At 42.7% G+C, this 16,791-nt stretch overlaps 1 protein-coding gene across 1 annotated transcript; it reads right to left on the reverse strand.

Annotated features, from left to right (window-relative positions):
- Nucleotides 1-15,524: 15,524 nt before the first annotated feature.
- On the reverse strand, nt 15,525-16,442 carry LOC116970437 (urotensin-2 receptor-like). Its single transcript, XM_033017081.1, has one exon. It carries the CDS (start codon nt 16,440-16,442, stop codon nt 15,525-15,527), a length of 918 nt encoding a protein of 305 aa, XP_032872972.1.
- Between the last annotated feature and the right edge of the window lie 349 nt (nt 16,443-16,791).

Here is a 16,791-nt window from a genome sequence, read left to right on the forward strand (position 1 = left end):
ATGGTGAATAAGTAATGAAATAAATCATTGATTAAATACCGATAGAGAAATATCTTGTTTTTATGCAGATGCGCAGTCAGCAATCGAAATATGCGCCCACAACTTCGATTTACTGACGTATTCACCACACACACACACGCACATATATATATATATATACTAGACCCAGTGCAGACCCGTTGGGTCTGTTACCCAACGTGCGTTTGCGGGGGGGTGGGGGGGCTGCAAATCTCCCCTTTTCCTAGTCGGCCACCATTTAGATAATAGTCTGCTTTCCTGTTTTTGCCACCAAAATGGATAACCTCACATTTATCCACATTATACTGCATCTGCCAAACATTTGCCCACTCACCCAGCCTATCCAGGTCACCTTGCAGTCTCCTAGCATCCTCCTCACAGCTAACACTTCCCCCCAGCTTAGTGTCATCCGCAAACCTGGAGATATTGCCTTCAATTCCCTCATCCAGATCATTAATTATATTGTAAATAGCTGGGGTCCCAGCACTGAGCCTTGCGGTACCCCACTAGTCACTGCCTGCCAGTGTGAAAAGGACCCGTTTACTCCTACTCCTTGCTTCCTGTTTGCCAGAAAGTTATCTATCCACATCAATACTGAACCCCCAATGCCGTGTGCTTTAAGTTTGTATACTAATCTCTTATGTGGGACCTTGTCGAAAGCCTTCTGGAAGTCCAGATACACCACATCCACTTGTTCTCCCCTATCCACGCTACTAGTTACATCCTCGAAAAATTCTATAAGATTCGTCAGACATGATTTACCTTTTGTAAATCCATGCTGAATTTGTCCAATGATTTCACCTCTTTCCAAATGTGCTGCTATCCCATCTTTAATAACGGACTCTAGCAGTTTCCCCACTACCGATGTTAGACTAACTGGTCTGTAATTCCCCGTGTTCTCTCTCACTCCCTTCTTAAAAAATGGGGTTACGTTTGCTACCCGCCAATCCTCAGGAACTACTCCAGAATCTAAAGAATTTTGAAAGATTAATACTAATGCATCCACTATTTCTGGAGCTACTTCCTTAAGTACTCTGGGATGCAGCCTATCTGACCCTGGGGATTTATCGGCCTTTAATCCATTCAATTTACCCAACACCACTTCCCGGCTAACCTGGATTTCACTCAATTCCTCCAACTCCTTTGACCCGCGGTCCCCTGCTATTTCCGGCAGATTATTTATGTCTTCCTTAGTGAAGACGGAACCAAAGTAGTTATTCAATTGGTCCGCCATATCCTTGTTCCCCATGATCAACTCACCTGTTTCTGACTGCAAGGGACCTACATTTGTTTTAACTAATCTCTTTCTTTTCACATATCTATTAAAAAAAATTGCAGTCAGTTGTTATGTTCCCTGCCAGTTTTCTTTCATAATCTATTTTTCCTTTCATAATTAAGCCCTTTGTCCTCCTCTGCTGATCTCTGAATTTCTCCCAGTCCTCCGGTATGCTGCTTTTTCTGTCTAATTTGTACGCATCATCCTTCGCTTTGATACTATCCCTGATTTCTCTTGTTATCCACGGATGTACTACCTTCCCTGATTTATTCTTTTGCCAAACTGGGATGAACAATTTTTGTAGTTCATCCATGCAGTCTTTAAATGTCTTCCATGGCATATCCACCGTCAACCCTTTTAGAATTAATTGCCAGTCAATCTTGGCCAATTCACGTCTCATACCCTCAAAGTTACCTTTCTTTAAGTTCAGAACCATTGTTTCTGAATTAACAATGTCACTCTCCATCCTAATGAAGAACTCAACCATATTATGGTCACTCTTGCCCAAGGGGGCACGTACAACAAGACTGCTAACTAACCCTTCCTCATTACTCAATACCCAGTCTAAAATAGCCTGCTCTCTCGTTGGTTCCTCTACATGTTGATTTAGATAACTATCCCGCATACATTCCAAGAAATCCTCTTCCTCAGCACCCCTGCCAATTTGATTCACCCAATCTATATGTAGATTGAAGTCACCCATTATAACGGTTTTGCCTTTGTCGCACGCATTTCTAATTTCCTGTTTGATAGCATCTCCAACTTCACTACTACTGTTAGGTGGCCTGTACACAACACCCACCAGCGTTTTTGCCCCTTAGTGTTTCGCAGCTCTACCCATACCGATTCCACATCCTCCAAACTAATGTCCTTCCTTTCCATTGCGTTAATCTCCTCTCTAACCAGCAACGCTACCCCACCTCCTTTTCCTTTCTCTCTATCCCTCCTGAATATTGAATATCCCTGGATGTTCAGCCTCCAGCCTTGGTCACCCTGGAGCCATGTCTCCGTGATCCCAACTAGATCATAGTCATTAATAACTATCTGCACATTCAACTCATCCACCTTATTACGAATGCTCCTTGCATTGAGACACAAAGCCTTCAGGCTTGTTTTTACAACACTCTTACCCCTTATACAATTATGTTGAAAAGCGGCCCTTTTTGATTTTTGCCCTGGTTTTGTCTGCCTGCCACTTTTACTTTTCACCTTGCTACCTATTGCTTCTACCCTCATTTTACACCCCTCTGTCTCTACGCTCACACATTTAAGAAACCCTTCCCCTTTAACTCCATCCTCCACTATCCCATTCGACACCCCACCCCCCTTATTCAGTTGGGGGGTTGCGGGTCCGAGATATGCTTTCCCGTCTCACATGCTGCATCCTGTCTGTCTGAAAGCGCGTGATCCACTGACAAACGGGTTCAGGCACAGTCAACTCAGAAAGTCTGGAGCGTAGTAGATCTGGCACAATGGTGTTGAATGCAGAGCTAAAATCAACAAACAAAATTGTCGCTTAGGTCTCCTGGAGGTCTAGGTGCTGGAGGATGAAGTGTAGCCCAAATTGACTGCATCATCTACAGATCTATTGGCCCGATATGCAAAATGCATAGTGTCCAGCAGAGGGATTGTGATATTTTTCAGCTTGGCCAGCACAAGCCTTTCAACGGTCTCCATGACTACATAGGTCAGTGCGACAAGACTGTAGTCGTTAAGACCAGTAATCCTTACCTTTTGGGTACAGGGACATTAGTGGAGACTTTGAAGCAGGCAGGACAGTGCATCTTTGCAGGTACTGGTTAAAAATGAATAATTGGGTGTGAAGTGTTGGTGGGGGTGGGAAAGGGTCCACTCTCTTCATTACTGGAGTCTTGCTTTAATTAGGTGTGAGGTGGTGAATGGGAAATTAAGGATGCAGGGTCAATTCTTTGCAGACTGGGGTCTGGCTGTGTTTGTTGGGGAGGGGGTACCATGGTTACATTTCTGATTTTCAAACATGCAGTAAAACTCATTCAGGTAGTTCGTCAGCTCACAATTATCCAAAGAGCGGGGGGCTTTACTCTTGTAGCTGGTGATTTCTTGCATTCCCTTCCAAACTGAAGAAGAGTCACCAGCTGAGAACTTGCTCCTCAACTTCTCAGAGTACCTTTCCTTGGCAGCTCCGATTCCTCTTCTCAGCTCTTTTTCGATCAGTCTATATTTTAACTATTTAACGATTAGGCTATCGGCTTGACGCATATTTGCCCCCCACCCCCCACCGCCACCCTACCCCACCCCCGATCTTGAAATGGAAATGTTACATCTGTATATAATGATCCCATTAAAATGTATATTTATGTCACAAACTATGGAATTCATATTTTTCAGAATTATCATTATTAAGGAAAAGAATGGAGTTCCAAATGTTTGATATTATTTGATATTGTTTAAAATTATTCATATGGAGGAGAAAATATAATAGTTCTAAAACCTACCTTAATTTGGCAATCTCACTAAAGATAATCCCCTTTCCCTCTTCCCTCCGCCATTTATCTCTCCCCTCCCTTCCCCTCTCTCTCTCCCCCTGCCACATCCCCCCTCTTTCTGGCAGGGGGGATGAAGATGAAGATGGCATGGGGCCAGTGGGGTGGCGTGGGCCCAGTAGGGGTCAGCAACGGTGGTGTGGGCCCATCGGGGGTGGTGTGGTCCCAGCGGGGGTGGTGTGGGCCCAGTGGGGGTCAGCAGGGGTGGTCAGCAGGGGTGGTGTGGAACCAGCGGTGGTGGCCTGGGCCCAGCGGGGGTGGCGTTTATTAATTTCAAAATGGAAACCTTTGTTACTGCCAAAAAATTGATTTCCAAAGGCTATTTCATGGCTTGCATCAATTTAAAGATGCTTACTATTCGGTGCCTATGAGGAAGGATCACAGACGTTATTTAAAATTTAACTGGATGGGGGAGCCATGGCAGTATAGAGCTACCGAAAGGAATAACATCCGCCCCCAGACTATTTACCAAAATTTTGAAACCAGCCCTAACGTTTCTTCGGAAACAAAAACATTTGGTCATGGATTACCTACATGACATATTGATTGTGGGAACATCTTTGGAATTAGCCAAAATAGCTGTATCAGCCACCAAACAATTGTTTGAGAAATTGGGGTTTATCATCCATCCAGTTATATCTAAGCTAACACATTCCACCACGATGGACTACTTGGGGTTCACCTTTAACTTAGTTCACATGTCGGTAACTTTACCAAAGGACAAGGCAACAGACTTAACTGAGGCCTGCAACAACCTCATTGTCATCAGTGAACCATCTATTTGACTGGTAGCAAGGGTAATTGGCAATTTGTGGCTGCTGATTTTCTAGCCATACAGTTTTGACCTTTGCATTACCAAAAAATTTACAAAGGGCAAAGGTAAAAGCACTCAAAATCAATACTGGTCATTTCGATAGGCCAATGAAGCTACCAATGAAAGCAATTATGGAATTACAATGGTGGAGGGAAAACATTCGGCATTGTTCCAGCCCTATCATTGTCAGCAACCATTCAGTGGTGCTACAAACTGATGCCAGTGCTCATGGTTGGGGTGCTACTAATTCCATCTGTAGTTGTGGCGGTAGACGGGATGCACAAGAGGCATCATTACTTCAGATACATGGCTTAAACTACTTGGAAACGTAGGGTGCGTTCTATGGTCTAAAATCATACTGTTCAGAAATGCATCACCTGCATGTTAAACTACAGATTGATAACACCACCGTGGTGACATATATTAACTATATGGGTTCAATCAAATCGGTATCATGTGATAATCCGGCTAACACAATTTGGCAATGGTGTATTCAGAAAAGTATTTGGATATCAGCTAGTTACCTACCAGGAAACCTCAAATTCAGTGGCAGACACCAGGTCACGCAAATTCAATGACAACATCGAATGGATATTGGACCGCAAAGTGTTTGCTGATATTGTAGCACGATATGAAACACCAGATATCGATCTATTTGCATCTCGGTTTAATCATCAGTTGCTAAACTATGTTTCTTGGGAATCAGACACTGGGGCATCAGCGATGGATGCCTTCTCGCTGCATTAGGGGAAATTGTTTTGTCTTTGCATTTCTGCCTCATCAGTCATGTTTTACACAAAATACAACAAGACTCGGCGTCTGGTATTTTGCTAGTGTCCGATTGGCCTACTGAACCATGGTTCCCTGTGATTCTTGTTATGGTTTTAGAACCATGCATCTCCGTTCCGAAACGACCAGATTTGTTGGTTCATCCCGTAATGGGGGAAAGCCATCCATGCCATAATAGGACACATTTGCTGATTTGTAAAATCTTAAGAAACCATTTCTGGACCTGGGACCAACGGACTGAACAATGAACATATCGGGTCTACATCAGGAAGTGGGAGAAACTGTTCAAGGAACAACATCACTTACTGTACGACAACATAACCTCTGTGCTGGAATTCCTGGCTAGCCCCACTATGATGAGGTGCTCAGTTATAGTGCCATAAACTGCGCCAGAAGTGCCCTTACAGCATATATGTGGCAAAGATCGGAGCATCATTCTGTCGGGACCCACCCATGTTAACTAAATTTATGAGGGATATTTTAATATTAATCCCCAAGGACAAGGTATTCCCAAATATGGGATGTGAGTATAGTCCTAACATTACTGAGGAATTGGTCACCAGCAACAGCTTTGTCCCTGCATAGACTAACATATAAAATAGTCATGCAATGGCATTGGTCTCAGCACATAGAGTTCAGTCGTTACATAAACTAAGGCTGGATAGTATCACCACTTCAACGAGTAAAATAACCTTTTACATCCACGGATTAGTTAAACAGAACAGACCGGGAACTTCAGGCCTCTCAATAGAATTCAGAGCATACCCAATAGATGATCGTCTATGCATTACGAGACATTAATTCTTATACATAAAGAACACTAAACAACTCAGAGGCAATGAGATGGCAGTACTAATCAGCCACTAACAGGCCCATAATAAGGTATCGGTACAAACAATTTCCAGACGTCTGAAACATGTTTTAACGGCTGCTGGGGTGGATACTCTCATATTCAAATCTCATACCACTAGGGCTGCAGCTACATCAGCAGCTAAGGAATTGTACGTACCTATGGACCAAATCCTGGGAACAGCAGGATGGTAATAAGAGAAAACTTCTCAACTATATTACAATAAACCAGTGGTTAAACCTGTGACATTTGCAGAATCAATGTTATGTTCTGTATCATGTTTTACCTCATAAGATAGGTTCTATAATTTTGTTAGTTAATAAGTTCATCATGGGTTTTCAATGTCGGATTCATGTTTGAATACGTTAACACGATTCCTCCCTTAGTCAATTAAGGCAGACGTGAGGCATGGACTCGTTTCCATGGCATGAAATCACAGAGCTTTAAAATCTTCACGTAGTCACGCATATGACACCGAAGTAAAATAGTAAGATTAAACCAGAACTTACCAGTTTGAAGTTTGATCTTTATTTTATGAGGAGTAACGTTGAGGGATTACGTGCCCTCCGCTCCCACCCTCGATCATAAAGTTCAACTGGTCTCCATTTTCTAAAATCTTACTATGTTCAGTTCATTACTGTTATCTGCGATTTCACACCGCTGCTTTGAAGAATTAACGCATGCGTCCTGGCGGGTTCTTCACGTAATCCCTCAACGTTACTCCTCATAAAATTAAGATCAATCTTCAAACTGGTAAATTCTCGTTTAATCTTACTATTATTAAATCGAACCTGCGTCCACCCCTTCCACTGGAAGCTCATTCCACACAGCTACCACACTCTGAGTAACGAAGTCCCCCTTCATGTTACCCCTAAACTTCTGTCCCTTAATTCTCAAGTCATGTTCCCTTGTTTGAAACTTCCCTACTCTCAGTGGGAAAAGCTTATCCACATCAACTCTGTCTATCCCTCTCATCATTTTAAAGACCTCTATCAAGTCCCCCCTTAACCTTCTGCATTCCAAAGAATAAAGCCCTAACTTGTTCAACCTTTCTCTGTAACTTAGTTGCTGAAACCAAGGCAACATTCTAGTAAATCTCCTCTGTACTCTCTCTATTTTGTTGACCACCTTCCTATAATTAGGCGACCAAAATTGTGCACCATACTCCAGAATTGGCCTCACCTATGCCTTGTACAATTTTAACATTGCATCCCAGCTTCTATACTCAATGCTCTGATTTATAAAGGCCAGCACACCAAAAGCTTTCTTTACCACCCTATCTATATGAGATTCCACTTTCAGGGAACTGTGCACAGTTATTCCCAGATCCCTCTGTTCACCTGCATTCTTCAATTCCCTACCATTTACCATGTACTTCCTATTTTGATTTGTCCTGCCAAGATGTAGCATCTCACACTTATCAGCATTAAACTCCATCTGCCATCTTTCAGCCCACTCTTCCAACTGGCATAAATCCCTCTGTAGACTTTGAAAATCTACTTCATTATCCACAACCCCACCTATCTTAGTATCATCTGCATACTTACCATCCAATTTACCACACCATCATCCAGATCATTGATGTACATGACAAACAACAGCGGACCCAACACAGATCCCTGTGGCACCCCACTAGTCACCGGCCTCCGCCCTGACAAACAACAATCCACCATTACTCTCTGGCATCTCCCATTCAGCCACTGTTGAATCCATCTGGCTACTCCACCATTAATACCCAACAATTGAAACTTCTTAACCAACCTTCCGTGAGGAACCTTGTCAAAGGCCTTACTGAAGTCCACATATACAACATCCACTGCTTTACCCTCATCAATTTCCCGAGTAACTTCTTCAAAAAATTCAAGAAGATTAGTCAAACATGACCTTAGATAGATTAGATAGCCTTTTATTGTCATTCAGACCGAAGTCTGAACGAAATTGCAGCAGGTCATACATATAATACATTACAATAAAACAACAATAAACACATATTAACATCCACCACAGTGAGTCCACCCAGCATCTCCTCACTGTGATGGAGGCAAAAGTCTTATATCTGCAGTCTCTTCCCTCCTCTTCTCCCTCTGCGATGGGGCGATACCCCCCCCAGGCGATGTTAAAAACAGTCCCGCGGCTCAAACACCGCGGCCCGGGGTGGTTGAAGCTGCCGCCCACCAGTTCTGCAGACGCAGCCGCTGGCCCGCGGCCGAACCCCGGACTCAGGCCACCACCGCCAGAACACCGTCCCAGCCACCCTCACGTGAGTAACGTGCCGTCTTCAGCCTCGGGCTGGGCCGCCCCGGACATGGGCGTCGCTTCATCCCCGGACCGGGCCGTCCCGACTTTGGCGTCGCTTCTTCCCCCGGACCGGGCCGCCCCGACTTGGGCGTCGCTTCTTCCCCCGGACCGGGCCGCCCCGACTTGGGTGTCGCTTCTTCCCCCGGGCTGGGCTGCCCCGACTTGGGCGCCGATCCTCCCTCGGGCTGCGAGCGCCGCACCTCCCCGAGCTCGGCCGCTCCGACGGGAGCCTCGTTCCACCCTCGGGCTGGCCGCCCTCACGAGAGAGTCCGAACCTCTTCCAGCCCTGAGCCCTGAGCCGGTCCACCCTCACGGGAGCGAGCTCAGGGCGAGTCCTGGCGGGCTCTGCCTCCGGAACCTCAGCTCCATTAGGCCTCATCGCAGACGGAGGCAGAGAAGGGGAATACGACAAAAAGGTCGTATTCCCCCGCAGGGAGAGACTGCAAACCCCGTTTCAACCCCCCCCCCCCCCCAAAAACACAACCTAAAAACTAAAAACCAAAAACTAGACTAACCAAAACAAAATAAACAACATAAAAAACACAAAACAACGGGACTGCCGGTAAGTCGCTGCAGCCAGAGCCGCGCCGCCACTCCGACCTCCAGGCACAAATCCATGTTGACTGTTCCTAATCAGACCCTGTTTATCCAGATGCTTATATATATTATCTCTAAGTATCCTTTTCATTAATTTGCCCACTACTGACGTCAAACTAACAGGTCTATAATTGCTAAGTTTACTCTTAGACCCCTTTTTTAAACAATGGAACAACATGCGCAGTACGCCAATCCTCCGGCACTATTCCCGTTTCTAATGACATTTGAAATATTTCTGTCATAGCCCCAGCTATTTCTACACTAACTTCCCTCAATGTCCCAGGGAATATCATGTCCGGACCTAGAGACTTATCCACTTTTATATTTCTCAAACGTGTCAGTACATCCTCTTCTTTGAATCCCATAGTTTCCATAGCTACTCTACTTGTTTCCCTTACCTCACATAATTCAATATCCTTCTCTTTGGTGAATACCGAAGAAAAGAAATTGTTCAATATCTCCCCCATCTCTTTTGGCTCTGCAGATAGCTGTCCACTTTGAATCTCTAATGGACCGATGTTATCCCTCGTTATCCTCTTGCTATTAATATAGCTGTAGAAGACCTTTGGATTTAATTTCACCTTACTTGCCAAAGCAACCTCATAACTTCTTTTAGCTTTTCTAATTTCTTTCTTAAGATTCTTTTTACAGGAACAAAAGTGAAATTATGTCGATAAAACCAAAAGACTCAACACACCTCCGGAAATTCCCCTTTAAAATAGCCACAGAAAAATTCAAATATTTGGGAATTGAAATTAATAGAAACTACCATGATATGTTTAAAGCCAATTATAATCCCTTACTTAAGAAATTAAATAATTTGATTAAATTCTGGAAAAAACTTCCGATGTCCCTAATAGGCAGAATAAACGCTATAAAAATGATCTTTTTAACACAAATCCTGTACTTATTTCAATCAATACCTATATATCTCCCAAAAAAGATTTTCAAAAAATTGGACTCAGACATTACAAATTTTATATGGGATTATAAATCCCATAGAATAGAAAGAGCACACCTTAATAAACGAAAAGAGTTGGGTGGTCTAGCGCTCCCTAACTTTATGTATTATAATTGGGCAGTAAATATTAAAAATATGATTCACCTGCTGGACAATTCTGCCCAGCAGGTAGCCTGGATTGTAATGGAAAGAGAGGACTGTTCTCCGTGTAATATAGGAGCGACTCTCCCCTCACCAATACATCTGAATAACAAAAATTATAATAAAAATCCAATTATACATCGCACAATTAGAACCTGGAAACAAATAAAACAGAATCTAAAATTAGGAAACCTATCTCTTTTAATACCAATAGTTAATAATCCATCGTTTAAACCATCAATTATAGACAAATCATTTATACAATGGGAAAGAATGGGAATCAAAACGCTCGGAGATCTGTATGAATTGGGAAAATTACTATCATTTCAACAACTACAACTGAAATATAATTTGAAAAATAATCAATATTTTAAATATCTTCAAATTCGTGATTATTAGCAAAAATACACAGAAGACTATCATAATATGCCTACAGACTCACTGGATGAAGCAATGAAGACAAAGGCGGAATCAGCGAATCTAATATCGTACTTATATAACATCATCTTAAACATAGAAATACCCACAACTGATGGAATTAGAAGAGACTGGGAACAAGAATTAGCTATGAAAATTTCAATAGAGAGCTGGGATAATCACTTACTACAGGTGCATAAATGTTCGATCAACGTACGACATACTCTCATCCAATTCAAAACATTACATAGACTATATTATTCAAAAACTAAAATAAATAAACTCTTCCCTAATGTCTCACCCATCTGTGATAAATGTCTGTGTCAAGAAGCTACCATAGCGCATTCTTTTGTTTTTTGTACAAAAATCCAAACATTCTGGAATGAAATATTTGACATCTTTACAAAATTAATTAAAATAAAACTGGTACCAAAACCAGAATGGATCATTTTTGGAATATCGGAAGGTAACCCTGAACTAAACGTGTTTCAGAAGAATTTACTAAATTACGGGCTAATAATGGGAAAAAAGCTCATACTTAAATTCTGGAAAAATGCGCCTACACCAACAATAAAAATGTGGATATCAAATATGTTTGAAACACTACATTTGGAAGAGATGAGATTCCTCTTAGCAGGCAAAGCAGACCACTTCCAAAAGACGTGGTCTACGTTTTTGGAACTATTACAAGCATGAGGTTCAATAGTAATCTTAAAAATAAATAAATAAATAAATAAATAAATGGTACCAGGATCTGGCAACAAACCCCCCAACAAAAACAGACTTGGTTGGTCGTCCCCTTTCTGCGGAGTTTAATGTTATAATAGAGCGATTGTTTCTCCTTTCTTTTTCTTTCTTTTCTAGGGTCTACTTTCTTTCTTTACTTCCTTCTCTAACTTCTTTTCTAAGGGGCTTTCTTTTCTCAACACTCTCCTGCACCTTCACGACTCTTGCGCACTTTCCTTACTTCCTTTACTTCTATCTTTTTTTAAAGCTCAAAAAATGAAGCGGTATAAAAATTGTATTAAGACATATGTGTTGTGTATTATTGTAACTTACCGTACTTCTAATTACATTTTTTATTTTTTTTAAACAAAAAAAAACATTAACACCTAGGTTATTTACAAAATATCAAACCAGCCACACAATGGTATAGCTTCTCTTGGATGACATACTAATTGTGGGAAACTTTAGAACTGGCTGAACAAACAGGCAGCCACTAAACTATTATCTGGAAACTAGGATTTATTATCCATCCAATTAAATCAAATAATTAAGCCTTCAATAAGGGATATTTTGGGTTCACCATTAACTCAGTTCTCATGTCAGGTAATTTGCAAAAGTTAAAGCCTTAATAGAGGCATACAGCAAATCATTGACATGGAGATAACCATCCATCAGACTGGTAGCTAGAATATTGGCAACGTTACGGCTGCGCCTCCAGCCACACAATTCGGACCCTTAAATTATAACTTACAGAGTGCCAAAATACGAACTCTTAAAAAATTTATGGTGGTCATTTCGATGGAATGATGAAGCCATACAGAAGCCATATTGGAACTATATGATGGGAAGATAACATTGAGCATTGTTCCAATCCAATCATTGTCAGCAACCAGTCTGTAGTCCTACAAATGGATGCTATGCACAAGGATGCTGTGCTACTAATTCCATCGGCAGCTGTGGAGGAAGATGGAATGCACAGGAGGCATCATAATAATAATAATAATAAATTTTATTTTTATAGCGCTTTTCTAAGACTCAAAGTCGCTTTACAATAGTAACAGACAATAGCAAACGGAGAAGCGGCGAACAAACAGCGCCAGCGTCCTCTCCGTGCAGGACATAAAGAAAGAATACAGACATAACAATAATAGACATTTAATCGGAATAACATATAATCGGAATATAACAAATAATAAAGACATCACAGAGACACAAATTAAAAACAGAATTCAATCCAAAAACAGAAAATCAAAAACACAGTGTGAAGAGAGAGCAGCGGCAACCAATTCGTGCCAGCGTCCACTCTCCCTTCACGGCAGCCATCTTGGACACAGACCTACAAGACTACAGTTAGAAAAAAAAAAAAAAAAAAAAAAAAAAAATTATAGTAATCATATTACTAACACTGGGCATAACTACCTGGGAATTGGGGGGGGGGCTGTTCATGGCCCTTACTCATGTTGCTCTGGGTTATATTAATCGGTATTAGATTATTATTGGCAACACCATTGTGGTAGCACATATCTTTTATATTATATTATAGAGTCTGAAAGCTCCGGTATTACAACTGGGACTGATGACCAGAGCGATGGACATGATCTCAGCTGCCACAGACAATCAACCTAAGACAATACCCGGTATACATACTTATGGGAGATGTATTGCAACTATTACACATCATCCAGCCTGGTTGGAATCTTAGGTTAGCCCACATCATGAGAGGGGCACTTGTATGTGAATTCCCCAACGACCAGGTATTCCCAAATATGGGACTTCAGCATCGCCCTACGTTGTAAGAAACTGGGCTCCAGCCACAGCGCTGTCATTACAGCCTTTGATATTGTTTTATAAACTGCCATGCTGATGGCTTTGGTCACGGAATAGGACTCAGTCCCTACTATTAAGGCTGGATACTTGACCAGTTCACCTGGGTACTTATATTTTCCATATTCAGCAATTAAGAGACTAACAGACAGGGGTCAGCAGGTCTTATAAGATCTTTTAGAGCCTACCCCACAGATGATTGACTCTGTCTTCTCAGACATCAGGCATATTCATGGAACTAACCTAGACCATCAGTGGCTCAGAAGAGGGACTTCTCATCCGCCACAGACAGCTTCATGAGACAGTAACAGGCCAGACCATCTTTATGGCTAAAATAGTATTGACTAAGCTGGTATAAGCACTAACTGGTTTCAGTTTCATTCCACCAGGCTGCAGCAACGTCGGCAGCATTGATATTGGAGGTTCCTATGGATCAAATCCTCAGAGCAGTATGGCCATCGGAAAGAACATTCACAAGATTATAACCAACCAGTAATGGAAACTGGAATTGTTCAGTAACATGGTTAGTTTCAGTACCACAATTTACCCTAAATAACAGGGGCTATCAAGAGTTATTAACTTTGGTTATTTATATAGCATATAGAAGTTTTATATGTTATCACGATTCTCCCCATAACAAAGGCAGTAGTAAGCGTGGGCTCGCTCCACGACATGGAATCACAGGGCTTTAAATCCTTCACGTAGTCACTCACACGTGACTCCGAAATAAAATAGTAAGATTAAACGAGAACTTACCAGTTCGAAGTTTGATGATTATTTCATGAGGAGGAACGTTGAGGGAATACGTGCCCTCCACTCCCACCCTTGACTATAGTCTGAACAGGCATCTGTTGTCTAATCTTACCATGTTTAGTCATTATAGTTATTCTGTGATTCCACACCGCTGCTTTTAAGAATACACGCATGCGTCCTGGCGGGTTCTTCACATATTCCCTCAACGTTCCTCCTCATAAAATAATGATCAAACTTCGAACTGGTAAGTTCTCGTTTAATCTTACTATTATTCTACTGAATTTTGTTTACAAAAAGACTCAATGCCGCGATATAGTCTAGATATTAAGTAGAATAAATGTAATTACAAAGAATAACATTTTCAAAATAAGGGGGGGGGGGACCCCCACAAGTGCTGGAGTAATTCAGGAGATCAGGCATCATCCCTTTAGGACATGGACAGGCCATGTTTTAGTCTGAAGAAAGGCAACGTTACAGACGAGAACTGAGTCACTCCCACACTTTGTTTTATTTGTGGCAAACCAGCATCTGCAGTTCCTTGTAGCTACTTAAACTGGGATTTATTAATCCTTCTCATTGTTTGAATCTACTGTAAATGAAGTGGTTTTACAGGCAATGTACTGTGTAAGCGTTGAAAGCATATTTATAATTTGTTACAATACAAGAAAATTGACAAATTGTAACAAACGTGGATCGATTTCGCAAGATTAACGATGTTTTACATTTCACTTAAATTTACATCCATACGCTCAGGGTCTATAATAAAATCCTTGGTTTAACCAGCAAAAATAAATGCACCGCTCCATAGTAATGAACAGCATCGATGCCATTCAATTGTAAAGTGAATTGCAAACATCCCTGCACTGTCTGAATGGTGCTTGTGTCCCCGCTCGGTATTCACATTGTTCCCAGTGTAAGGTGCAAGATATAACCATATAACAATAACCATATAACAATTACAGCATGGAAACAGGCCATCTCGACCCTTCTAGTCCGTGCCGAACACGTATTCTCCCCTAGTCCCATCTACCGGCATTCAGACCATAACCCTCCATTCCTTTCCCGTCCAAACAACTATCCAATTTATTTTTAAATGATAAAATCGAACCTGCCTCCACCACTTCCACTGGAAGCTCATTCCACACAGCTACCACTCTCTGAGTAAAGAAATTCCCCCTCATGTTACCCCTAAACTTCTGTCCCTTAATTCTGAAGTCATGTTCCCTTGTTTGAATCTTCCCTACTCTCAGTGGGAAAAGCTTATCCACGTAAACTCTGTCTATCCCTCTCATCAGTTTAAAGACCTCTATCAAGTCCCCCCTTAACCTTCTGCGCTCCAAAGAATAAAGCCCAAACTTGTTCAAGATACAGTCAGACAATGTTTAAATTCCTACCTGAAGGCTTGAGCGAGTATGTTATTTTAGACACGGACAGTATCACTTCGACCCTTTCAAATGAGCCATGCCCACAGTCTCGGAAGTGTTGCTGTTGTGGTTCCACGAAGAGATGGATTTAATGGATAGCCGCAGGCTGGCGTTTCATCTGAACAACGTGGATCCTGATCGCTGGAACTGTTTGTGCCTTTGTTTCAGATACTCTTTGTAGTTCTTGGTCAGTAGCGTGTACAGGAAGGGGTTAATGCAACTGTTGCTGTAAGTCAGGCAGGTCATGAAATAGTTGATGCACCTTACTGTGCTCATGTTGAGGCTGGTAGAATAGAGAGGGATAAGTTGCCAGACCCAGAAAGGCAGGAAACACGCCCAGAAGACCACTACGATGCTGAAGATCATGAGGACCACTCTCTGTTTAGACGCTTGCTTGTTCTCGCTCATTGCCAACGTCTTCCTTTGGGATTTCAGGTAGGTCCTTGCTAACTGTGTGTACAGGTAGCCGATGATCATTCCCGGCACCACGATACTGGTGCTGAACAGTACAATCAGGTAAACTGTGTAAGACTCCTGGCTCCAAGTGCCGGCGCAGGTCAGCTTGATGGCCCCGTTCTCCACCCTGCTCTCTTGCATTTTAAACATGCTCATGGCGGGGAGGGCCAAGAGGAAGCTCACCATCCATGCCGCCCCGGCCATGGCCTTCCTATAGCCTTTGGAGCGCCTCACCGTTTCCAGGGGTTTAACCACGGCCAGGTAGCGTTCGGTACACATCACGGTGAGGGTGAAGATGCTGGCATGCATGGTGAGGAGGTCGAGGCTCAGTAGGAGCCTGCAGCCCACGTCGCCAAAGTACCAGGTCTTGGCGAAGTAGGAACAGACGATGAATGGGATGGTGGAGAGATACAGGAGATCGGCCAGCACCAAGTTGACGATGGAGATGTAGACGGAGGCAGCGGATCTCATGGACAGGCACATCACCACCAGAGTGTACACATTGCCTGTCACGCCGGCCACGTACATGAAGGACAATATAGTACCAAACCCCGAGGCGATGGCCAACTCCTCCATGGTATCTGGCGCTGTGATGTTCTCCGAAGCGTTGCCATACATGTTTAGTTTGGCGTCTCCTGCGTGGTCTACATGGTGGGAGCCGAGCGACGGGGGGACCGGTGGCTCACGGCGTCACCCACTCGTATCCCAGACCAAATCCTCATCGTCCCGAGGAACGGCTCTGGCGCAGTATCTGTCTATACCAGCTCTAGCGGTGTATCTGTCTATACCAGCTCTAGCGCTGTATCTGTCTATACCAGCTCTAGCGCTGTATCTGTCTATACCAGCTCTAGCGCTGTATCTGTCTATACCAGCTCTAGCGCTGTACCTATACCAGCTCTAGCGCTGTATCTGTCTATACCAGCTC

This window comes from Amblyraja radiata, unplaced genomic scaffold (genome assembly GCF_010909765.2).
Source record: "Amblyraja radiata isolate CabotCenter1 unplaced genomic scaffold, sAmbRad1.1.pri scaffold_87_ctg1, whole genome shotgun sequence".
NCBI classification, from domain to species: Eukaryota; Metazoa; Chordata; class Chondrichthyes; order Rajiformes; family Rajidae; genus Amblyraja; species Amblyraja radiata.

What these genes read in the sequence shown, in the direction of transcription:
- LOC116970437 (XM_033017081.1), bottom strand. Translation starts at nt 16,442, where the DNA reads ATGGAGGAGTTGGCCATCGCCTCGGGGTTTGGTACTATATTGTCCTTC.